We start from the raw sequence: 25,266 nt of genomic DNA, 5'->3' as shown, positions 1-25,266 counted from the left end.
ACTATGAAGCCCAGACTTAGGCCGAAGCCACAGTCCGGGTGGTCTCGAACGAACGTCGCGTCACGATTAAATTCGTAAGTCACCCGACCATTTTAACAGTTCGTACATTGGCGCCAAGCAATACCTGTACTGCATCTGTCGAAACAGTCCTACACACAGGCAAGCAAGCCAGTATGCCACTCTCTGACAAGAGAGGATCTTCTTTCGTTCTTAGACTGTCGCACAATCAACAAATAGACCACCATATATGGACCGAACAGCGCGACGACTAAGACCCCAATCGCTTCTCAGAACACGCTTAACCATACCGGCTACTACAGTCATCTTCTCCTTCAACCGATCCAAATGAAATATTCGGCCAAAGGGCCTTTGATTCCATACAACCCACAGTACTAGCCCACGCCTTACTAGCGCAGTCATCGTAAAAGCCATCCACCCAACTAAGAAGCTCGCAAAGTGGAGGTTTCACTGCTTCCATTGCAGGATCTGCCGCAATCAGCGATCCATTCCTGGCCAGTTCGTCCGCTGCTTCGTTTCCCACCACATTATGATGGCCTGGAACCCAGCAGAGCCTGACAATATTTCTCATGGTTTAAAGAAGCCATATGCAACCGACGCCAGAGCCTTCAGCGCCGCCTGACCGTCCCAGTATATCGTGACGGGCTGAACGGGCCCCGCTCCTTCACCAACGTCATCTCCGGTGTCTTCGGGATCGTGAATACCTCCGACTGAAAGACGCTGCACCCATCTAGAAAATCCCTTGATGCCAAGGAATTCAATGAAATCTCCTGTTCCAGTGCCCTTATTCAATTTAGACACATCCGTGTATGCAGGGTGTTCCGGGAAGGGCTGGGTGCCACCATACCAGAGATACCTTTTCGGGAGAAAGACATCCAAGCTATCAACAAGGAGGACTCCCCTGGTATATAATCGGTTGCGCCGCATATACGGAGGCCACCGTAGCGCAGAGGTTATCATGTCCGCCTATGATGCTGAACACCTGAGTTCGAATCCTGGCGAGACCATCAGAAAAAATTTTCAGCGGTGGCTTTCCTTTCCTAATGCTGGCAACATTTGTGAGCTACTATGCCATGTAAATCTTCTCTCCAAAGAGATGTCGCACTTGGGCACGCCGTTCGGACTCGGCTATAAAAAGGAGGCCCCTTATCATTGAGCTTAAACTTGAATCGGACTGCACTCATTGATATGTGAGAAGTTTGCCCCAATTCCTTAGTGGAATGTTCATGGGCAAAATTTACAATTTTACCGTATATAGCATGGTGCCATGCGCCAAAACCAACCCCCCCCCCCCCCCCCCCAAAAGAAAAGAATGACCCAAAATAGAAGAGCGCCATGTACCTGACTCCCTCAGTCTGATGGCGATTTTTATTGCCACACATCCAACATATAGGTGCAAAGGTATAAGATCGAGAATGACACGCAATGGCCTCTCTTAGGATATTTCTTCTTGCCACAGCGATTAGCATTGCCGCGGTACCCTGTACCTTCTCGATCATCCTGCGAAGGGAGCAATGTTCAGGGCTTTGTGCCAAGTCAAAAACCGTAGATGAGAACTGGCTGAACGACCGCCATTAACATCTAGTGCAACGATTACGGCCTTAGACCCCAACTTCTTGCGACAAGAGCAGAGCGCGTTCAGTACTCTTTTGACCCTATCTTTGACGTTTCTTCCCCAAATTAGTTTCTGGTCAAGAATCTCGGCTTTGTGCCAAACCAAAAACCATAGGTGAGAACTGGCCGAACGACCGCCATAAACATCTAGTGCAACGATTACGGCCTTAGACCACAACTTCTTGCGACAGGAGTAGAGCGCGTTTACTACTCTTTTGATCCGTTCTTTCACATTTCTTCTTCAAATTAGTTTCTGGTCAAGAATCTCGCCTAAATACCTGGCCTTCGTAGAGAGCGGCAGCTCCACTCTATCCAGGACAGGTCTCTTCAAAACACCCAGTTTCCTCCTCCTGGTGCAAAAGGACCAGTTCAGTCTTTCTGAAATTTATGCCCTCGCCATTTGGGGCAACTTCCGTAAAGCTCCCTGAACAAGGTCCTTGATTGAAGAGAGGAAAAGGCCGCTCACCATGATGACTACGTCATTCGCGTAAGCAACGACCTTCACTCTCTTCCTCTCAAACGATCTCAGAATCCCATTGATCTCCAATAGAGGGGTTATTAAAACTCCCTGTGGAGTTCCTCTGGTCACAATCCTTCTTATCGAGCCCTCTGCTAGTTGATAATCCGGCCTTTCAGCATTGTATCAACCCAATTTACTAAAAAAGGGCGGGACCTTGCACCAGAGCGCTATGTATGATCCGAACTTCTCGTTTTTAAAAGCCCCTTCTATGTCCAAGAAGACCAACAAAGTGAAGTCGCCCATACCCAAATTCCCCTCAGTGTAGGCAAACATATCATACGCATGCTGATAGCGTCATACCAGTAAGGGGTCGAGACGGTCCGTAATACAAATGTCAATTAGTCTCTCCAAAGTCTTCAAAATGAAGGATGACAGGCTTATTGGCCTTGGTAAAGAATGACTCGGCTTTCCCGCTTGGGGGATAAAAACCAACCTAATCTCCCCGCTACGGAGGCCACCGTAGCGCAGAGGTTAGCATGTCCGCCTATGACGCTGAACGCCTGGTTTCGAATCCCGGCGAGATCATCAGAAAAAAATTTCAGCGGTGGTTTTCCCCTCCTAATGCTGGCGACATTTGTGAGGTACTATGCCATGTAAAATTTCTCTCCAAAGCGGTGTCGCACTGCGGCTCGCCTTTCGGACTCGGTTATAAAAAGGAGGTCCCTTATCATTGAGCTTTAACTTGAATCGGACTGCACTCATCGATATGTGAGAAGTTTGCCCCTGTTCCTTAGTAGAATGTTCATGGGCAAAATTTGCAATTTGCAATCTCCCGCCGCTTTGTCGGTACATAGCCCAGCAAACCCCTCTACTAAAAATCATCTCAAGGAGTCGTATAATAATAGGTCCTGCTGGCAGTACGCCACCCGGTCCCGTTGAATGGTGGTGTTCAAACGAATTCACCCACCGCCCCAGCGTTATCATGGCCTCAACCACGGACATTGACTCGGCACTATGATGTGGAATACGGACATCGAAGCCATCCAGGTTAAATGACCCATCGTTCATGTCCGAGCACCCAGAGAAGTGCGTAGCGGCCATTGGCTTGAACGTCACACAACTAGATTCCGTCGAGGTTCCGTTGTCTCTTAGAATGCTTCCAAGAGTTTTCGGATCCTTGGAGAGCAATCTGTGGAATCTGGAGGACTCTTTCACTTCCTCTATCGACTCGCATTAAGAGACCCATGAGTCCCGCTTGGACTATTTCAACTCGCTTTGGTATTTGTTTAGGGACTCCCTGTATAGTTCTTTGCTTGCCCTATTATAGAGCCTCCTCGTAGTGTGGCCATCTCTCCTTAAGTTCCCGTTCCACATAACAGGTTGCCATCTCTTACCCGTATATGTCAGAGGGCAGTTCTCCTCATAACTACTCCACATGGTTCCTGTCAGCAGATTCGCTGCCTTTCTATCAGTAAGCGTGGTCCTTATGATATGAAGCTTTGTTTCGACCCGATAAAGGGTCTGAAGACCATAAAAGCTTTATTTTTTAACCGATTTCGATAAAATTTGCAACAGGGGGTTATTTTAAGCCTCCCGACATCTGACCTATATATGGTTCAAATCGAACTATGTTTAGATATAGCTCTCATATAGACCGATCTCCCGATAAAGGGTCTGAAAGCCATAAAAGCTTTATTTTTTATCCGATTTCGTTGAAATTCACAACAGTAGGTTATTTTGAGCCTTCCGACATCTGCCTTAATTATGGTTCAGATCGGACTATATTAAGATATAGCTGCCATATAGACCGATCTCCCGATAAAGGGTCTGAAGACCATAAAAGCTTTATTTTTTATCCGATTTCGCTGAAATTTGTAACAGTGGGCTAGTCTAAGCCTCCGTACAACTGACCCGAATATGTTTCAGATCAGACTATATTTAGATATGGCTACCATATAGACCGATCTCCCGATAAAGGGTCTGAAGGCCATTAGGGCTTTATTTATTACCCGATTTCGCTGAAATTTGCAACAGTGGGTTATTTTAAGCCTCCAGACATCTGACCTAAATATGGTTCAGATCGGACCATATTAAGATATAGCTACCATATAGACCGATCTCCCCATATAGGGTCTGAAGCCCATAAAGATTTATTTATTATCCGATTTCGCCGAAATTTACAACAGTGGGTTATTTTAAGCCTTCCGACATCTGACCTAAATATGGTTCAATTTGGATATAGCTGCCATATAGACCGATCTGCCGATAAAGGATCTGAAGCCCATAAAAGCTTTATTTACTACCCGATTTCGCTTAAATTTCCAACAGTGGGTTATTTTGAGCCTTCCGACATCCGATTTTGCCGAATTTGATTGCTTAAGTTATCCAATTTTCACCGGATTGTGACGAAATGGGGTTTACATATATACCCGAGGTGATGGGTATCCAAAGTTCGGGCCGGCCGAACCTTATGCCTTTTTACTTGTTGTCTATCACGGTGTGACTCTATTCATAAACAAAATTTATATTCAATTCTTTTGCCAGAAAAAGGGAAAATGTTTGGCTGCTAAGTGATTCGGCGCTAGATTCCAAATCGTCATAACAAAATTTATGATTATATCGATATTTTTAAAATGAAATGTTTTTTTGAAATGTTATTTTCTTTGTTCAATTTGTAGCTGGCATTCAAACGGAAATTATTTCCAGTTGACAATTATATATATATGAGATATTCCGAAAGCCTTGTTGCATTTGTTAGTCCAACTGTCTGTCCGTCTTTCCAACCCTCCGCCATGTAGAGAGGATGACTTCCGTTATAGACTATAAACAGAAACTTGACAAATGTTTGACCCCCAAATGAGAAATACCAAAGTCAATACGTGAAATTTTGAATAATAGCCAGAAATGACAACGCATTGTTATCACAAAACCCAAAAATAAAACAACAACGGGACTACAAATAATGTTTGCGTTTTTGTTGTTGTTATAATCATTGTGGTTATGCCTTAGCGTCGGTATATGCCTTACAATTTAAACATTTATTCAACAAAAATTAAAAGGAAAACAAAAAAAATTTAAATAAAATCAAACTTTAATTAGCAGCGAATTTTTATTCAGAGAAAATGCACATCTAGGTATGTAATTGCCATTGAGGTCTGTTGTGTGTAGATATGATTGAAAATATTAATTTATTTTTCTATTCACAATAACTTTAAATTTTTTTTTATAACGATCTATTGAAACATGCAACTATGTTATTAATCTAAATTTTTGATTTGAAGTTTCTTCAATTTGTGTTTTCATCACCACATTCCGTTCTCAGAAAAAAAAGACAAAAAATGAGGAGAGAAGGGTAATTTCCGCCCATGTTTAAGTCTTGTGTTTGGCGAGTTTGGTTGTAGTTTTGTGATGTTATAAAAAAAAAAAAATTTGCAATTGGATAAAAAAAAAGAAATTAACAGCAAAATTTGACAAGATATAAAGCAAAAAAAAAAAAAAAAATGTCATAGAAAGTATATCCATACAAAAAAATATGAAAACTATATGAAAAACATATCTGTAAAGTGACATAGTTTTAGAAAAGAAAATATAAAAAGAAAAATTGATTACAATATTACCGAGAAAAGAGTTTTAAGAAATCAAAGAACATAAAAAGTTTACTTAGACACCTTAACCTAGACTTGCAAAAGGAATGCCATGGAAGGCACATAATTTGATGGGTTATGTCATAACCAAAAAAAAAAAAAAACCAACGTGCTACCATGTATTCTATTACTTTTTTGCCAATAACCCCAGAAAACTTAATATAACAAAAAAAAAAGGCAACAAGACAAAGATAGTAATGATTGAACTAAGAGAAGATAATGTCTAAAGAGAGCCAACTGTCTGTGACAAAAATAAAAGAGATCAAGCACAGCTTGTAAACAAAAAAAAAAACAAAAATACGAAAATAAAAAAAAAAAAAAAATATGTTGTAACGAAGCAGTTCAAAATAAAATGTAACAACTAAAGAAGAAGAAGAGATAACTATTCTAAAAGCATTTAAATAAGTGAACGATCTGAAACAAAAATAAAAACAAAGAACAAGAAGAAAAAGCAAGACAAAAAAAGTATAACAGTTTAGAAACTAGTTGAAAGCAAAAAGATAAAAGAATTAACTAGTATAAAGAATGTAAATAAATAAGAATAATCAAAACAAACAAGACATTTTTGAAAAAAAAAAAAAAAAACAGAAATAAGAAGTAGAGATACAAAATTTCAAATATAACGTAAGAAGGATGGATCAAAGTGGAAGGCAGAAACCTTAAGCAAAATAGAAACCACAACAAAAATCGAGACTAGAATTATATAGTTTTTTTTATATTTTTAAATTCTTTTTGTAAATATATAGGTATGTACATATATTAGCTTTAAGAAATTCAGTAGTTGTAAGATATATATAAAGAAATACAGGTAAAAAAAAAAAAAAAAAATTAAAACCAAACTTTAAAAATTTTAAAATGTGAACTAAATTTTTAAATAAAATTATAATGAATTTGAATAATATTATCTTTTTGTCTTCTGAGAACTTAATTGGAATGATGGTGTGAACTGAGTTTTGCTGAGGTAGGGTGTTGCATGTTGGAAATGGGTGTGAAGGAATTACGAGTGAGAGACCGGACCGACGACATGGACAATAGACAGTAATCGGACAGACATATTCGAACAGAAATGGGTATATTTTCGGAATCAGGAGCCATGAGAATATACATAGGCTACGGACTTGCAGAGTCGTAGATGGGGTGGGGGCTCAAATGACGGACGTGACATTGGACAGTGGACCTTGTGTGCGTATGCATACGTATCTATGTTTTTTTTTTTTTTTTGTTTTCTTTATGTATCCTTTTTTTATTTTTCTTATGACACGAGAAATTTTATGTTTTTGGTTCGTTGTGACTTGTGGTGAGAAGTATCCATACCCCAATACCGTCGAGCTACCGGATAACGCCACCGTGTCAGAATATCATTTATAAGTCACAGCAGGGATAAACATGAACCATAACATATGGCGCCCAACGTAAGGATACCAGGAAATTTTTGTGTTCAGGGTCTACTTAGGTAGGTCTAGTTTGAGTAGGTTGCTACATACATTTCTTTGTAGAACGTATGTATAGAGCCTATTCTTTCAGATGTGTGTTAAAATGCTATACGGAAATATAGGCTTTAGTAGCTAGTTATTTTCATGGTAGCTAGGTCTTCAAGTGTTTGTCTTTCGTTTGTTTTATTCACATTATAGATTCTCGGCATATATGGCGGAGAACTGAAATGTCTGTTATCTATGATGTGATCGATAAAGCTGTGCTACCGAGCAGCCTTGATAGCTTTTTGAGATTATGGAGGCTTCATGATGTGCTTAACATCCAGTTTATCATGTGTTAATGTGTACAAAGTCTCTTACGAAAGTAATTATTTCATACCCAAATAATCATGTGTAACACCTAATACCAACAGCGACATCCAACGGATAAATATTTGAAACAAAAAAAAAGGATTTTTTTTTTACTTATAAGAACAACAACGAAGAGAAAGTGTAAAATAAACTAGAAAAACAAAGCAAGTTATGCACATATAACAAAAGGTAAAATAAAAGAAGGTTTATTTTATTTTTAATTTTTGTTCGAACTTGAATTTTGCATGGATAAACCTGGCGAGAAGCCTAATAATCCCGTATCTTCTATAGTACCTACCGATCGACGAGTTACAAGAAGTGTGGCTAGGGCTCTAGATCCTCAGGTAGTAGGTTCGATATTAACTCAGATCGATACAGGTATATCTCGTTCAGTTGATTTTGTCCCCACGGAGTACTTAAATAGATGTGCAGATTTGGTGCTGGGTAGGACTACAGGAAACGGTGCTTCGTCGTTGGTCAGAATTACTAGTGAACTTTCTGTGAATGAAAGTTCCAATTCTATGAATTTCTCCCAGAAACTAGAGAACATAGTTAGCATGCCGAATAATAACGCAAGTGAGGTAGATAACCCACCTGGTGGTGCATGTGGCAACGATGCTGCGACGGCAGTAGTTGAAGGGGAAGGCAGTCAGCTCAGTCAACTTATGAGGATGATGAATCAACAGAATTTAATGTTGTCAAACTGCCTGTCTGAAATGGCAAGAATGAGGGTCGACTTTTCTTCACTTAGCCAGCGAGTAGGGGATATTGAAGGACCAGGACATACGACCACTATGAATGATCCAGGATCTAGTTCCACACCGGAGAGGGGTCCGACTCAGGCATCTGGCAATAATACTCGTTCTCTAGAGGATGACATCAGGAAAGAAGGACATGGCGTTAACAGCAACCAGAACGATATAGGACCAAATCGGTCAGGAAGAGGTACAGCAGATATTTCCTACAGTAGAAGTGAGATGGACATTCGTAAATCAGTCGACCTTGACCGATGGCACATAAAATTTGACGGCAGTGGGAAGGATATGACAGTGGAAAGTTTTATTTTCCGAATAGAAAAGCTGAGAGAACAGCATAACATCACACATAATCAGCTCTTTAGTAATTTTCACTGTCTCGTGTCTGGTAATGCATCTAAATGGTATTGGCAGGTATTGGAAGACCATGCCGATGATATTGATTTTAATTATTTTGCTCTTAAGCGGGAACTGAAGGCTCATTTCAAATCGGCTGATTCTGATTATGAAATAATACGTGAGATAATGGATTGTAAGCAACAACCTGGTCAAACATTCGAAGAGTTTTATGCCGAAATACATGATTTGACATTTCGATTGCGAAAAAAGATGCCAGAAGAGGAGCTTGTTCATATTGTAAGGGGGAACTTAAGACACAATGTTGCTTCTTTGATATTCTCTTCATCGATAGATTGTTTGGCAGACCTCAAAAGGGAATGTAAAAGAGCCGAAAAACTTCTGAAGGATATGAGGAGTAGAAATAAGCCCATAAATGAGATAGCTGTTGAAAATAGTGGCGAGGAGGTAAACCTGGATGCCATAGGCATGAACAGTAAGGGTGCTGGTTATCAAAATAGAAATGATAATTTTTCTAAGGCTCGTTACCAACAGGATAATATGCGTAAAGTTCCAAAAGAGAGGCTAGACTCTAGTTTACCCACGTCAAACATAAATTCCCCGGCAGATAACACCACTTTAGGGCGAAATAATCAGAAAGTGTTCTGTATGTCACATTTTCATTTAAACCTATGCTACACTTGTGGCATGCCAGCAGATTTTTTTCGTAAGAACCTTGAATCTTGTAGACAGGAGGACGTATGTAAGTCCACATTTCATGATATGGAATGTTTTGTTTGTGGCAAAGGCGATTCTTTTTTAGAGTATAGGCCCAGTGCGGTAAACGTAAATGTGGCAGAGGTGACGGGGTACCTTTGTCAACCCACGGAGACCCCGGAGGAGTTGTAGTTAAAATTTTGAAAAGGGAAGTGGGCGAGAATTCTAGTAGTAAACATGAAGTTAAGAAAGTTGAATTGAAATCTTTGCACCAAAGAATTGTTGAATATGAAAATGCAAGGAAAAGAATTTTTTTAGAAGATATAAGGAAAAGAAGTCGGAACTATAAGAAAATTGAAAAACTTAGGTTAAGGACATTAATGATTAAGAAAGCTAAACGGATGGTGATCGAAACCATCTTGACTACCGGAGGTGACAACCGAATTTTTGCAAAGACTACAGTAGCTGGTAAGGAAATAACCGCTCTTTTGGATTCGGGTGCAGGAGCTTGCTGTTTAGGTAAAAATGCAATGGAATTTTTACGAGATGTTGATAAGGAAATTGTGAAAATTAAGGACCAAGTAGTAAGAACGGCCAATGGTAGTAGTGTTCAAGTCCTCGGCATAGTGACGTTACCAGTGTCATGGAAAGGAGCATCAAAGGATATAGACTTTCTTGTCGTACCAAATTTGGAGCAGGAGTGTTACTTTGGAATCGATTTTTGGCGTATTTTCCATCTGCCGATAGTAGGCGAAAGTTTAATAGGAAGCACCATGATATCAGAGATTATACCTGACGAACAAGGCGAAACAGAGAGTAGACAACATAGTCTTTCAATGGAGCAGCAAGTTCAGCTTGAGAGGGCTAAGGCGAAATTTCCGTCATTTGCGGTTCTTGGACTGGGTAAGACTTGTCTTGAAGAACATCGGATAGACGTGTTTGATGAGGACATCCCCATAAAACAACGTCATTACCCAGTGTCACCTGTAATACAGGAGTTGTTGTACAAAGAACTGGATCGTATGTTGAGCTTGGGCGTAATCGAGATCAGCAACAGCAGTTGGAGTTCGCCGGTTACGTTGGTAAGGAAGGGTGAGAAGAATCGCTTGTGCCTCGACGCGCGTAAGGTGAACGCAAGGACGATTAAGGACGCGTATCCTTTGCCCCATGTTGAAGGTATTCTGAGCCGATTACAGGACACAAGCTTCATATCTGCCATCGACCTCAAGGACGCGTTTTGGCAGATCCCGCTTGAAGAGAAGTCGAGGGAGAAAACGGCATTTACGGTTCCTGGGCGGCCATTATACCAGTTTACGGTTATGCCGTTTGGACTCTGTAATGCCGCCCAGAGAATGTGCAGACTTATGGACAAGGCCATTCCCGCCGTACTCCGTAACAATGTCTTTGTCTACCTCGACGACCTTTTAGTGGTTTCTGCCAGCTTCGTGGAACATATTGAGCTGCTTGGGAAGGTGGCACACTGCCTGGACAAGGCCGGACTCACCATTAATGTGGAGAAAAGCAAATTTTGCTTCAGGGAGGTCCGTTACTTGGGCTTCATTGTGGGTGATGGCTGCATAAGAACGGATGAATCCAAAGTAGAGGCTATTAGGGATTTCCCTGTACCTAAGAGTCCAAGACAACTACGTCGGTTTCTAGGGATGTGCGGTTGGTACCGACGATTCATCCAGGATTATGCAACCATCGCAGCCCCTCTCCACGATTGCCTGACCAAGGACAATGTTAAGTGCTTTCGAATTGGCGATGAGGCCCTATCTTCCTTTCAGAGCCTCAAGAGAAGTTTGACTTCGGCTCCCTTGCTATCTAACCCGGATTTCAAGCGCCCATTTTTCATCCAGTGTGATGCGTCAACTCATGGGGTCGGAGGGGTTCTTTTTCAGTTGGATGATGATGGAAATGAGCACCCTATAGCGTACATGTCCGCTAAGCTCAATAAGGCCCAAAGGAACTATAGCGTGACTGAGCTGGAATGTTACGCAGCGGTGCTCAGCGTGAAGAAGTTTCGTCCCTACGTGGAGGGGTTACCCTTCACCATCATCACGGATCACTCCAGCCTCAAATGGCTGATGAGCCAGAAAGAGTTGACGGGAAGACTTGCAAGGTGGAGCTTGAAATTGCAGGCCTTCGAGTTTCGGATAGAACACCGCAAGGGGTCGCTTAATGTCGTGCCTGACACACTCTCGCGAGCATTTATGGAGGCGGTTGTCAGAGGGAGTCGTTTCCTGGATTTGGACCTTACTAGCACACATTTTAACTCTGAGGAATATGATGCTTTGAGGACTAAGGTTAAGGAGTGCAAAGGGGCGATACCAGATTTATGTGTCTCAGACAAATTTGTCTATAGACGAACAAAATTTGCTACAGGTGATCCATTGGACGAGGAGAATTCCTGGAAATTATGGGTGCCCAAGCCTTTGCAGGATGATTTGGTAAAAGCGTCTCATGAATCACCATCAGCCGGACACGGAGGCATCCACAAGACTTTGGCGAGATTGAGGGAAAAATATTATTGGCCCAGAATGGTATGTGACGTCAAGGATGCTGTTAAAAATTGTGACGTCTGCTGTGCCAGTAAGACCGGAAACTCCTTTGGAAAGCCATTTATGGGGAGACAAAATGTGACCGAAAGGCCTTTCCAACGATTGTATATCGATTTTATGGGGCCATACCCCAGGACTAAAGACGGAAATGTATTTCTTTTCGTTTGTCTGGACCACTTTTCGAAGTTTGTGTCGTTGGAACCCATGCGTACTGCTACTGCTGCGAACGTCATCAAATTCCTTGAGAAACGGATATTCCTGACCTTTGGCGTCCCAGAGTTTGTGCACTCGGACAACGGACGCCAGTTTGTTGCTGAAATATTCCAAGAATTCCTTGCGAAGTACGGAACAAAGCACATAAGAACTGCCCTCTATGCTCCCCAATCTAACGCCGCCGAGCGGGTCAATAGATCAGTATTGCAAATGATCAGATCTCATGTAGGCTCCGATCAACGAGATTGGGACAGACACATTGGTAACATTGAGTTTGCGCTAAGATGTGCTACCCATAGTTCTATTGGTGTTTCACCATACTATGCTGTCTTTGGACTGGGTATGGTTCAACATGCATCCGCATACGATGTTATTAGAAACATAGATTCTATAAAAGACCTTGATTTAGTATTAGAGAACCTTTCAGACAGACAACACCTTATAAGGGATAAAATTTTTCATAATCTCAAGCTAGCTCATGACCGTGCAGCAAAGACATATAATGTCAGGGCTAGGGAAGTCAAGTTTAAAGAAGGCCAGCTCATATATAGACGGAATTTCAAACTGAGTAGCAAAGTAAACCATTATAACCCAAAGCTGGCACCTATGAATATTAAGGGCATTATTTTAAAAGTACTGGGAAATTCTCTTTACGAGGTCGGAAGCTTAGATGGCAAAAGTAAAGGAGTTTATCACGGAAAGGACCTATTTGTAGTATAGTTTTCCCCGACTAGCTTTGTTACGTGGGTCGAGGCCACACATTTGTGTAGGATACCTCGGAGAGCAATATTTGGTTAATAAAACCCTTGTAGCACAACCGCTAGGAAATGTCTTTGGTTACTTCAAACCCCTTTTTCTATTCGAATATTTTTAAACTCAGTTGGGCAATTTTCTAGTTTTCTGAGGAAAAGACAATTTTTTTTTTTCCAACTATTTTAATTAATATTCCATTATTATCTATCGACTTTCTTCCAAGTGTAATTTTGACTCAGAGTGTTAGGTTGAATCTTATAACTTTACGAATTTGCGGGAATTATTTGGATTTAAATATAGCAATATTCCAAATATTTGGCTGCCGGAATGAGACAACCAAGGCTTTGGGGCAAAAAAAAAAAAATTTGTTTTCACGATATATGTCTTCTTTTATTTCACTAAAATTGTAAAAGTTTAAACTTTCAGATTCAATCAAAGCATTTTCGCACTCGTTCCATGCCTTTAAGGCATCGACGGCTGCGAGCCTGTTGTGTGTAGATATGATTGAAAATATTAATTTATTTTTCTATTCACAATAACTTTAAATTTTTTTTTATAACGATCTATTGAAACATGCAACTATGTTATTAATCTAAATTTTTGATTTGAAGTTTCTTCAATTTGTGTTTTCATCACCACATTCCGTTCTCAGAAAAAAAAGACAAAAAATGAGGAGAGAAGGGTAATTTCCGCCCATGTTTAAGTCTTGTGTTTGGCGAGTTTGGTTGTAGTTTTGTGATGTTATAAAAAAAAAAAAATTTGCAATTGGATAAAAAAAAAGAAATTAACAGCAAAATTTGACAAGATATAAAGCAAAAAAAAAAAAAAAAAAATGTCATAGAAAGTATATCCATACAAAAAAATATGAAAACTATATGAAAAACATATCTGTAAAGTGACATAGTTTTAGAAAAGAAAATATAAAAAGAAAAATTGATTACAATATTACCGAGAAAAGAGTTTTAAGAAATCAAAGAACATAAAAAGTTTACTTAGACACCTTAACCTAGACTTGCAAAAGGAATGCCATGGAAGGCACATAATTTGATGGGTTATGTCATAACCAAAAAAAAAAAAAACCAACGTGCTACCATGTATTCTATTACTTTTTTGCCAATAACCCCAGAAAACTTAATATAACAAAAAAAAAAGGCAACAAGACAAAGATAGTAATGATTGAACTAAGAGAAGATAATGTCTAAAGAGAGCCAACTGTCTGTGACAAAAATAAAAGAGATCAAGCACAGCTTGTAAACAAAAAAAAAAACAAAAATACGAAAATAAAAAAAAAAAAAAAATATGTTGTAACGAAGCAGTTCAAAATAAAATGTAACAACTAAAGAAGAAGAAGAGATAACTATTCTAAAAGCATTTAAATAAGTGAACGATCTGAAACAAAAATAAAAACAAAGAACAAGAAGAAAAAGCAAGACAAAAAAAGTATAACAGTTTAGAAACTAGTTGAAAGCAAAAAGATAAAAGAATTAACTAGTATAAAGAATGTAAATAAATAAGAATAATCAAAACAAACAAGACATTTTTGAAAAAAAAAAAAAAAAACAGAAATAAGAAGTAGAGATACAAAATTTCAAATATAACGTAAGAAGGATGGATCAAAGTGGAAGGCAGAAACCTTAAGCAAAATAGAAACCACAACAAAAATCGAGACTAGAATTATATAGTTTTTTTTATATTTTTAAATTCTTTTTGTAAATATATAGGTATGTACATATATTAGCTTTAAGAAATTCAGTAGTTGTAAGATATATATAAAGAAATACAGGTAAAAAAAAAAAAAAAAAATTAAAACCAAACTTTAAAAATTTTAAAATGTGAACTAAATTTTTAAATAAAATTATAATGAATTTGAATAATATTATCTTTTTGTCTTCTGAGAACTTAATTGGAATGATGGTGTGAACTGAGTTTTGCTGAGGTAGGGTGTTGCATGTTGGAAATGGGTGTGAAGGAATTACGAGTGAGAGACCGGACCGACGACATGGACAATAGACAGTAATCGGACAGACATATTCGAACAGAAATGGGTATATTTTCGGAATCAGGAGCCATGAGAATATACATAGGCTACGGACTTGCAGAGTCGTAGATGGGGTGGGGGCTCAAATGACGGACGTGACATTGGACAGTGGACCTTGTGTGCGTATGCATACGTATCTATGTTTTTTTTTTTTTTTTTGTTTTCTTTATGTATCCTTTTTTTATTTTTCTTATGACACGAGAAATTTTATGTTTTTGGTTCGTTGTGACTTGTGGTGAGAAGTATCCATACCCCAATACCGTCGAGCTACCGGATAACGCCACCGTGTCAGAATATCATTTATAAGTCACAGCAGGGATAAACATGAACCATAACAGGTCTTTGGTGTTTGTGCATTTGTCTTGTTCATCTCATCATTTTGGGCCTTTTTGATTTGCTCAATCATTTTGTTTTGCAATGAACTTGAAAAAAAAATGAACATATCCTCACATTGGTCATTTTTGTTCTGCATACAGACAGAGATCTGTTTAGGATTTGTGTGTACCATTGGACATTTGTTTAGTAGAATCCAACAACAAACAAAACATTCGGGCAATTAAAATTCAACATTTCTTTCTATTGGCATTTGCATAGCACTCTCAAGTTCATTGGGACTGTCCATTTGTGTATATTTCATTTTTATTATTAAATAGAATAACTAATCAATTACGTATGTAAACACATACTCGCCCCCACATGGAATAAAACAGAATTTAGTTCACATACAAATGGGAGAGAGTGAGACATTGCTGACATTTAGAAAATGGCATAAATAAACAAAATGGATGGCTTTTGTATAGAACTTTTTTTTTGATACAACAATTATTTTCCAAAATAAAGCAATAAAAGGAAAGATGTTTTTCATCCTGCACCATAGGATGGGGATATTCTAATTCAGACATTCCGTTTGTAACACCTTCAAATATTGGTCTAACCACATAAGGCATATAGATTCTTGATCGTCCTTACATTGTAAGTCGAACTAGCCATGTCCGTCCGTCCGTCTGTCTGTCGGTTCGTTCGTCTGTCTATCTGTCCGTACGTCCGTCCATATCTTCGTCCGTCCCTTTCTTCGTCCGTACGTCTCTTCGTCCGTCCGTCTCTTCGTCCGTCCGTCTCTTCGTCCGTCCGTCTCTTCGTCCGTCCGTCTCTCCGTATGTCAAGCCTGTTCGTCCGTTTGTGTAAATTGTTCTAAGACCACATTAGTCATATAAAATCTATCGTCTTTACCTTGTAAGTCGATCTAGCCATGTCCGTCCGTACATCCGCCTATCTGTCCGTCCGTACATCCGCCTATCTATCCGTCCGTACATCCGCCTATCTGTCCGTCCGTCCGTCCATATCTTCGTTCGTTCGTCTCTTCGTCCGTCCGTCACTTCGTTCGTCCGTCTCTTCGTTCGTCCGTCTCTTCATTCGTACGTCTCTTCGTTCGTAAGTCTCTTCTTTCGTACGTACCTTCGTTCGTACGTCCCTTCGTTCGTATATCTCTTCGTTCGTACGTCTCTTCGTTCGTGCGTCTCTTCGTTCGTACGCCTATTCGTTCGTACGTCTCTTCGTTCGTACGTCTCTTCGTTCGTACGTCTCTTCGTTCGTACGTCTCTTCGTTCGTATGTCTCTTCGTTCGTACGTCTCTTCGTTCGTACGTCTCTTCGTTCGTACGTCTCTTCGTCCGTCTGTCTTTTCGTCCGTCCGTCTCTTCGTCCGTCCGTCTGTGTAAATTGTTCTAAGCCCACATAAGGCATATAAAATCTAACGTCTTTACATTTTAAGTCGATCTAGCCATGTCCGTTCGTACATCCGCCTGTCTGCCCGTCCGTCTGTCAGTCGGTTCGTCCGTCCCGTCCATATCTTCGTTCGTCCGTCTCTTCGTCCATTCGTCTCTTCGTCCGTCATCGTTTCCTTCCGTCCGTATGTCATGCCTGTCCGTCCGTCTATATAAATTGTTCTAAGGCATATAAAATCTTGATCGTCTTTACATTGTAGGTTGATCTAGTCCGTACATCCGCCTGTCTGTCCGTCCGCCTGTCTGTCGGTCCGTCCATATCTTCGTTCGCCAATCTCTTTGTCTGGCCGTCCGTCTCTTCGTACATCCGTCTCTTCACCGTTTCTCCATCCGTAATCCCTTTCGTCCGTCCGTATGTCATGCCTGTCCGTCCGTCTGTGTAAATTGTTCTAAGAAGTCAATCTAGCCATGTCCGTCCGTACATCCGCCTGTCTGTCCGTCTGTCTATCTGTCGGTCCGTCCATATCTTCGTTCGGCTGTCTCTTCGTCCGTCAGTCTCTTCGTCCGTCCGTCCGTCATCCCTTCCGTACGTCCGTCCGTATGTCTTGCCTGTCCGTCCGTCTGTATAAATCACGATAGCGGTCGAATACATGAAGCTTACTTACTTTAATTGGCTATGACAGAACATTTGTTCCACTAGCCGAACGTAGAATAGGTTTCTGTGTTCTTCTGTGTTCCTTTTATAATCTCTGACACCAAGTTTCGAGGTGTCTACCACCACTTGATTCTTCTATTGGGCTTTTGGTCGTCCCGGTTTGAGTGTACCACCTTGCTTGCCTTTAAAAGACTTCTTTGCTGGAGCTTCTTCATCCCTTCTGACAACATGACCTAGCCAACGCAGCCGTGGTATTTTAATGCGTCGTTTAATACGTCGCCTATATTCTTCATTAGCGCTAAAATATATGCGGAGCCATGGAGGGTCCTTTATTGGTTAGTAAAGGGCTGAATGTCATTTTTCTCCAGAAGGAGCTGTGGGGTAAATGTATCCCGTCTTTCCCTGAATTTACTAGCGCAGGAGTCTTTATTGAGTTCCTAGGATTTGGGGTGTGTATAGAATACGGGATGGAATGCCCAGTCGAACTCTCCCAAACACGTGGTGATTTGTTTCACGACAAAATTTCCATGAAATGTTCTTTAAAGACAAACTTTTTTCTGAAATTTGCTCTAAATACAAAATTTAGAGGCCACCGTAGCTCCGAGGTTAGTACGTCCGCCTATAATACCGTTCGAATCCCGGGGAGAATATCAGAAAATAATTTTCAGTGGTGGTTATCCCCTTCTAAGCTGGCGACATTTGTGAGGTACTATGCCATGTAAAAACTTCACTCTAAAGAGGCGTCGCACAGTGGCACGCCATTTGGACTCAGCTATTAAAAGGAGGCCCCTTATCATTGGGCATAACCTAACCTATATTTTTGTTTCAACTAGAATCGGACAGCACTCATTGATATGTGAGAAATTTGCCTCTGTTCCTTAAAGTAAACGTCCATGGGCAAATTTTGCATTTGCATGGGTCTTAGACCTTACATCAGTAGATCGGTCTATATGGGGCTATATTAAGATATTGTCCTATCCTACTTTATATTAATATATAGCCCCATATAGACCGATCCGCCGATTTAAGGTCTTGGGCCCATAAATGGCGCATTTACTGTATGATTTTGTTGATATTTTGGAGAGTGAGTTGTGTTAGGCTCTCCGACATCTTTCTGCAATTTGGCCCAGATCGGTCCAGATTTGGATATAGCTGCCATATAGACCGATCTCTCGATTGAAGGTTTTGGGCCCATAAAAGACACATTTATAATCCGATTTCGCTGAAATTTGACACAGTGACTTATGTTAGGCTTTTCGATATCCGCGTCGTATATGGTTCTGATCGGTCTATATTTAGACCAATATTTTGTGCTACAAAATTGAACAATGACTATGGCCCGGCCGAACTTAGCGCCTTTTTTTATTTTTTCCAAAATATTGCAATGTTTTGTGTTAAAATTTAAAGTTAAATATATTTCTAATTTTTTGTTTTAATTTTGTTTTTTATTTTTAGGAAAACCAGTTAACAGAGGTCCTTCAAAGGAAAAAGACACCCTTCGGGGCTGTCTATAAACATCTTTATTTAAAAAAAGGTAAGTAATTTCCAATTTACAAAATAAAACAAGTAGGGATGGGCAAAAGTCCGGCCAAGCCAATCTATTGATACCCTAAAAATTTTTAAGAAAATCGATTGATAAACAGGTTAGCAAAGGCCTTTAAAGTGAAAATCGGGAGATGCATATATATGGGAGCTATATCTTAAACTGAGCCGATCTTTATAAAATTCACAAATTCTTGTAATTTTGTTGTATTGTATCGGCTATAGGTCCATTAAAACACAAATATTTAAGGTTTTTTTCTTTTATTTTTCTCCAATATTTCGGTAGACTCCGTCTACCATTTTCAAGGCTAGTTGTATTTAAATAAAAAAACAGAAAAACACAAATTTTAGTAAAAACGAATCACACAATAAAAACAGAAAAACAATAATTTTTAAGAAACTTTAATTCCTATTACATTTAATGAGTTGTTACACGAACTATTGTCTGTTGGCAACTAAATGTTCTCTTCTGCTGTGCTTGTTGACTGTGTGGCGGTATACCTTCGCGCAGCTTTCTATATCTTTCTTGAAATTCATTCTCTCGTCAGGCGGTAAGTCGATGATATGCAACATCTCGAGAGTGAATCTTCGTCTGTAATTGTTCTCTTGAGCTAAGATGTCCACATCGTTGAGGTTTGGCTTATGACCAGTCAATGCACAGTGGGCTGCTAGTGCAGTTTTCTGCTCGATTGGTCTATTATTGGCTTTTTGGTCAGATTTATGTGCAGATAACCTAGTTTTCAATTTCGTCATGGTAGTGCCAATATATGCCATCGGGCATATATTGGACTTGTCGCCGTTACATCTAATTTTATATACCACGTTTGATTTCTCCTCATTTTTAATTTTACATTTTGTCTTGCTGAATAATTCATTCACAGTTTTGCCTGTTTTTAATGCGAGATGGTATTTGTCCTTGTCGTATAGATTTGATTTGCCAAATCTTTCGGAGAATCCTTGTATGTATGTTAGCGATTTATAAATTTTTCCTTTTGTAGGCTGCTCTCCGTCTATGATTTTTCCAAGACGTTCCTTGGCCTTGCCTAATAGTGAATTAATTGTCCAATTAGGGAAGTCGTTGGCTCTAAGAATTGCCTTTATTTTCCTCTCATTGTCAGGATGAAAGTCTGGATCACTAATGCTAAATACTCTTCTTATAAAATTCGTTGCTGTGTTTGTTATTACTCTCTTGTGGTGTTTAGAGTAAAAATTGATTAATCTTCCGGAAGCCGTCGATTTTTGATACCAATCTATTTTTAGCTGGTTGCCATGTCTATAAACTACCGAGTCCAAATAAGGTAGTTTGCCATCATATTCTTCTTCCTTCGTAAATTGGATGTAGTTGTTGAAGGAGTTCAGAGTCTTCAGCGTCTCTGCCACGTCTGATTTCTTCAAAATCGCGAAAATGTCGTCTACATATTTTGTCAATATCTTAGGTTTTCTTATTTTGTCAAATGTGTTATTGAGAAGTTCCTCCATTACGATGTCAGCAATAATGGGTGAAGCGGGTGATCCCATTGGCATTCCTCTAAGCTGTTCATACAACTTGTCATCGTATTTAAAATATCTGCTGTCCTTAATGCAGAATGTTAGAATTTCCTTGAAAATTTCCCTTGGAATATTGGTATATTTTTCAATCTCGTCCCATTTATTCTCAATTGTCTGGAGTGCTAAATTTATTGGAATACTTGGGAACAAGGACACCACGTCAAAAGATACTAAAACTTCGTCATTTTCTATGGTCATGTTCTTTATCTTAGCTTTAAAGTCCACTGCGTCTTTCACATTATATTTGGAATCCTTGGTGATATTTTTCAAAATATTCACTATGTACCTACATAGATGATAGGACGGCGCGTTTATTGATGAACATATTGGTCTCAACGGTGTACCTTCTTTATGGATCTTTGGGAGTCCATATATTCGAGGGGCCAATGCGGTCTTGCTGGTCAATTTATTCTTCTCCTGGATGCTGATAAGATTCAAGTTGTGAAGTTTATCCACCAATTTGTTGTTCCTTGTCTGTAGCCTAGATGTTGGGTCAATCTTTAAGCGCCTATACATACACATATCGTGTATTATTGCCTTCATTTTTTGCTCGTAGTCATCTTTGTACAAAGCCACTGTCTTTCCTCCCTTGTCTGCCGTTAAAATCAATAAATCCTCATTCTCCTTTAAATATTTTCTTGTTTGAGACACTGTGTCCACCACATATTTGTCTCTCATGCTCATCTTTGACTTTCGTAAGTGATCGTCTATCAATGTTGTAAGCTTGGTTCTTCCCATCTCCTGTTCCTCTCTATTCTCTATAGTTTGTACACACTCCTCTCCCTCTGCAATGACTTGCAAGAGTGGAAAGTTCTTGTTGGTGTGTGGGAGAGCGTGTTTCGGACCTAAAGAGAGAATCCATTGTACGTTCGTTGGTATCTCTCGCTCTGTTTTATTCACAAACCACACGTCGTTGCGTCTAATGTTGAGGGCCTTGTCTTGTCGTTGTGTGAGTGCCTGTAGTTTCTTTATGTGTGTTGTCTTGCTCTTGCTAACATTGCCCTTGTAGAGAGTAAGCTCACTGTCGAGGTATTGTAGGAAATCATCTTGAGTCAGTAGTTCTCCTAGCTTAGTCTTTGTATTCTCTACTTTCTCTTTAAAAGAGTGGATTTGCTTGTGTTTGTATTGTATTAGAAGTTTTAATACTTTCGTGTGAAAGTTGTGAATGTACCTGTGTAATGTTTTCTCAATATTTGGCGGGATTTTCTTGGTTTTGTGTCTTCTTGGTTTTGTGTCTTATAATAATGTCGAGACTTATAAGTGAACCTCTCGTGCAAAATTTTGTGAGAATCGGTTTACAAATGACGATAATATTGCAATTTCAGTCCAAATCGGACGAACATATATATGGGAGCTATATCTAAAACTGAACCGATTCCTATGAAATTCACTAATTATGTCGAGACTTATAAGGGAACCTCTCGTGCAAAGTTTTGTGAGAATCGCATTACAAATGACGATAAAATTGCAATTTCAGTCCAAATCGGACGAACATATATATGGGAGCTATATCTTAAACTGAGCCGATTTTTATGAAATTCGCCAGTAATGTGGAAAGAACTTCTCGTGCAAAATTTTGTGAGTCAGAATCGGTTCACAAATGACAATAAAATTGCAATTTTAGTCCAAATCGGATGAACCTACATATGGGATCTATATCCAAATCTGAACCGATTTCTTTGAAATTCACCAATAATGTCGAGACTTACAAAAGAACCTCTTGTGCAAAATTTTGTGAGAATCGGTCCACAAATGACAATATAATTGCAATTTTATTCCAAATCGGATTAACCTGCATATGGGATCTATATCCAAATCTGAACCGATTTCTTTGAAATTCACCAATAATGTCGAGACTTACAAGAGAACCTCTTGTGCAAAATTTTGTGAGAATCGGTTCACAAATGACAATAGAATTGCAATTTTATTCCAAATCGGACGAACATATATATGGGAGCTATATCTAAATCTGGCCCGATTTCTATGAAATTCACCAATATTGTGAAGACTTATAAGAGAACCTCTCCTGCAAAATTTTGTGATAATCGGTTCACAAATGCCATTATAATTGCAATTTTAGTCCGAATCGGACGAACATATATATGGCAGCTATATCCAAATCTGAACCGATTTCGAGCAAACTTCTCAGAACTTGTGGTAGTCTTTGAGAAAAGCGTTGTGCAAAATTTTGGCAAGATTGGTCAATAAATGCACTTGCTGTGACTCTAGAAGTTAAAATCGGGCGATATATATGTATGAGAACTGTATCTAAATCTGAACCGATTTCCATGAAATTCGCCAATAGTATCGAGAGTCAAGAGAAATTCCTTCCTGCCAAATATCGAAAGAATCGGTTAACAAATGACCATTTTATTGTATTATTACCGAAAATCAGACTAACATGTATATGGGGGATATATCCAAATCTGAAACGATTTTTTTTCAATTTCAATAGGCTTCGTCTCTAGGCCCAAGAAAATGCTTCTGCCACATTTGAAGGCGATCGGACGAAAGTTGCGACCTGTACTCTGTACACAATTTAACATGGTCAGACGGACAGACAGACAGACGGACGGACAGACAGACGATTTTTTTCGAATTTCAACAGGCTTCGTCTCTAGGCCCAAGAAAATGCCTCTGCCACATTTGAAGGCGATCGGACGGAAGTTGCGACCTGTACCCTGTACACAATTTAACATGGACAGATGTCCGTCTGATCAGACGGACGGACGGACAGACAGACAGACAGAGGGACAGACAGACAGACGGGCAGACAGACAGACAGACGGACAGACAGACAGACAGACGGACAGACAGACGATTTTTTTTTCCAATTTCAATAGGCTTCGTCTCTAGGCCCAAGAAAATGCTTCTGCCACATTTGAAGGCGATCGGACGAAAGTTGCGACCTGTACTCTGTACATAAATTAACATGGCCAGACGGAGAGACAGACGGACAGAAGGACAGACAGACGGACAGAAGGACAGACAGACGGACAGAAGGACAGACAGACGGACAGAAGGACAGACAGACGGACAGAAGGACAGACAGACAGACAGACGGACAGATAGACGGACAGACAGACGGACAGACAGACAGGCAGACGGACAGACAGAAGGACAGACAGACGGACGGACAGGCAGACGGACAGACAGACGGACAAACAGACGGACAGACAAACAGACAAACAGAAGGATAGACAGACAGACAGACGGACAGACAGACAGACGGACAGACGGACAGAAGACAGACAGACAGACAGACGGACAGAAAACAGACAGACAGAAGACAGACAGACGGACGGACAGACAAACAGACGGACAGACAGACAGAAGGACAGACAGACAGACAGACGGACAGACATACGGATAGACAAACGGACAGACAGACAGACAGATGGACAGACAGACGGACTGCCAGACGGACAGACAGACGGACGGACAGAAGACAGACAGACAGACCGACGGACAGACAGACGGACAGACGGACGGACAGACAGATGGACAGTCAGACGGACAGACAGATGGACTGACAGATGTACAGACAGTCGTACAGACAGACGGACTGATAGACGGACATAGCTCAATCGAATCAGAAGGTGATTCTGAGTCGATCGGTATACTTATCAATGAGTCTATCTCTTTTTTCTTCTGGGTGTTACAAACGAACTCACTAAGTTATAATACCATATACCATAGTGGTGGTGTAGGGTATAAAAAATTATTTTAATATTAAGAGAGTCTTACTGAAGTCAACCTTACATACACAATTTAAGTGCATTGTGATATCAAAGTAGCTGCAAAGAAAATCCTGTGGTATTCCCAGCACGATATCAACTAGCCTAGCTTTTTCAAGAGATCAGAAATAAAAATTTTTGAATTTTAAAAAAATACCTCTTATGTGGTGTTGCTTAAGGAACATTTCTAAACTCTCATCCCATGGTAATGCAATAAAAGAGTTGAACTTCATATTTGCAACCATATCCATTTAAATTCCAGTCTCCTTCGAAGATAACCAAACACTCATATGTGTGTATACTTAAAGTAAACATATACCACCGGCATTGCAGTGGTGTCCCCTTTTTCTTGTGGTGTTTGCAATAAAACCAAAAATAGACTCTCATATGAAACTAACAAATTTGATGTTGTTCCAATTTTGAAAAAAAAGAGCCAAGCACTCCGAGAAGTCATATAAATACCAGCACTGCACCAAGTTAATCCCATAATTTGTGGATATTTTTGGATTGTGCAACATAAGGCAACATGGGACGAACTAATTTGGATGAGTGAGCATTTAGCTGTGCCTCTATGCCTCAGTTCTCCCAATGGTGGATACAAGTGTTGTTGCATCAGCAATAGCATCAAGCGGCAACGGTAGCGGCAACTGCCTCATGGTGATGTTGACGTTGATTGCAATTTTCTATATTTAGCTAAACAAACAAACTCAGCAAAAATAACAACAACAATTAAACAAAAAAAAAAAAAAAAAAACGAAGAAAATTGAGTTTTGTTTCAACATTTTGTTAATTTTCTATTTTCTAACCCTCCCAGCTCTGCCTCTCTGCCATTTTGTCCTCTTTTTTTTTTTTTGGTGTATGTATTTAGTCTTTACATATCAATGCCTCTTCCAATTCGTTGGTTGCCTACAAAATTTGTTTGGACACCGAGTGTTTGGAATTGGCCGAGTGAATATTTATCGCCACCACGACAGACAGACGATTTGTTGTTGAAAAATTTTTTTTAAGACAAACGAACGAGCGGACGCAATGAAGACGAAATGCGCCATTCCCTGAAGAGTGAGTGGCGTTTTCTGCGATACCTTCTGTTGGCGGCGTATGGCACATAGCGTCTATAAATAAAGACGAACAAACTAAGCGACCACATTCAAAGACAAGAAGAAAAGAT

The 25,266-nt window shown here is 39.8% G+C and overlaps 2 protein-coding genes across 2 annotated transcripts in view; one reads left to right on the top strand and one right to left on the bottom strand.

Annotated features, from left to right (window-relative positions):
• Positions 1–25,266, top strand: part of LOC106091788 (RING finger protein nhl-1) — a 281,737-nt gene that overhangs the window by 20,773 nt on the left and 235,698 nt on the right. Inside the window, exon 2 of the mRNA XM_059369284.1 lies at positions 18,727–18,805. The gene's annotated coding sequence lies outside the window, so the exon portion shown is untranslated. The remainder of the gene's footprint in view (positions 1–18,726; positions 18,806–25,266) is intronic.
• On the bottom strand, positions 13,284–24,331 carry LOC131997970 (uncharacterized). The gene is made up of 3 exons (XM_059369913.1): positions 24,256–24,331; positions 20,533–21,455; positions 13,284–13,340 (listed from the first exon to the last, which is right to left on the bottom strand). Exons 1-3 carry the CDS (start codon positions 24,329–24,331, stop codon positions 13,284–13,286), a joined length of 1,056 nt encoding a protein of 351 aa, XP_059225896.1.

This window comes from Stomoxys calcitrans, chromosome 5 (assembly GCF_963082655.1).
Source record: "Stomoxys calcitrans chromosome 5, idStoCalc2.1, whole genome shotgun sequence".
NCBI lineage: Eukaryota > Metazoa > Arthropoda > Insecta > Diptera > Muscidae > Stomoxys > Stomoxys calcitrans.
The sequence above is the reverse complement of the archived record's forward strand: the minus strand, read 5'-3'. Positions and strand labels throughout refer to the sequence as shown.

Coding starts and splice junctions, on each gene's coding strand:
- LOC131997970 (XM_059369913.1), bottom strand. CDS start 24,331: ATGAAGTTCAACTCTTTTATTGCATTACCATGGGATGAGAGTTTAGAA. Junction 21,456..24,255: donor TAAGCAACACCACATAAGAG/GTATTTTTTTAA, acceptor ACTCTTTTAAAG/AGAAAGTAGAGAATACAAAG. Junction 13,341..20,532: donor TAGAAAATGACGAAGTTTTA/GTATCTTTTGAC, acceptor TACACACAACAG/GCTCGCAGCCGTCGATGCCT.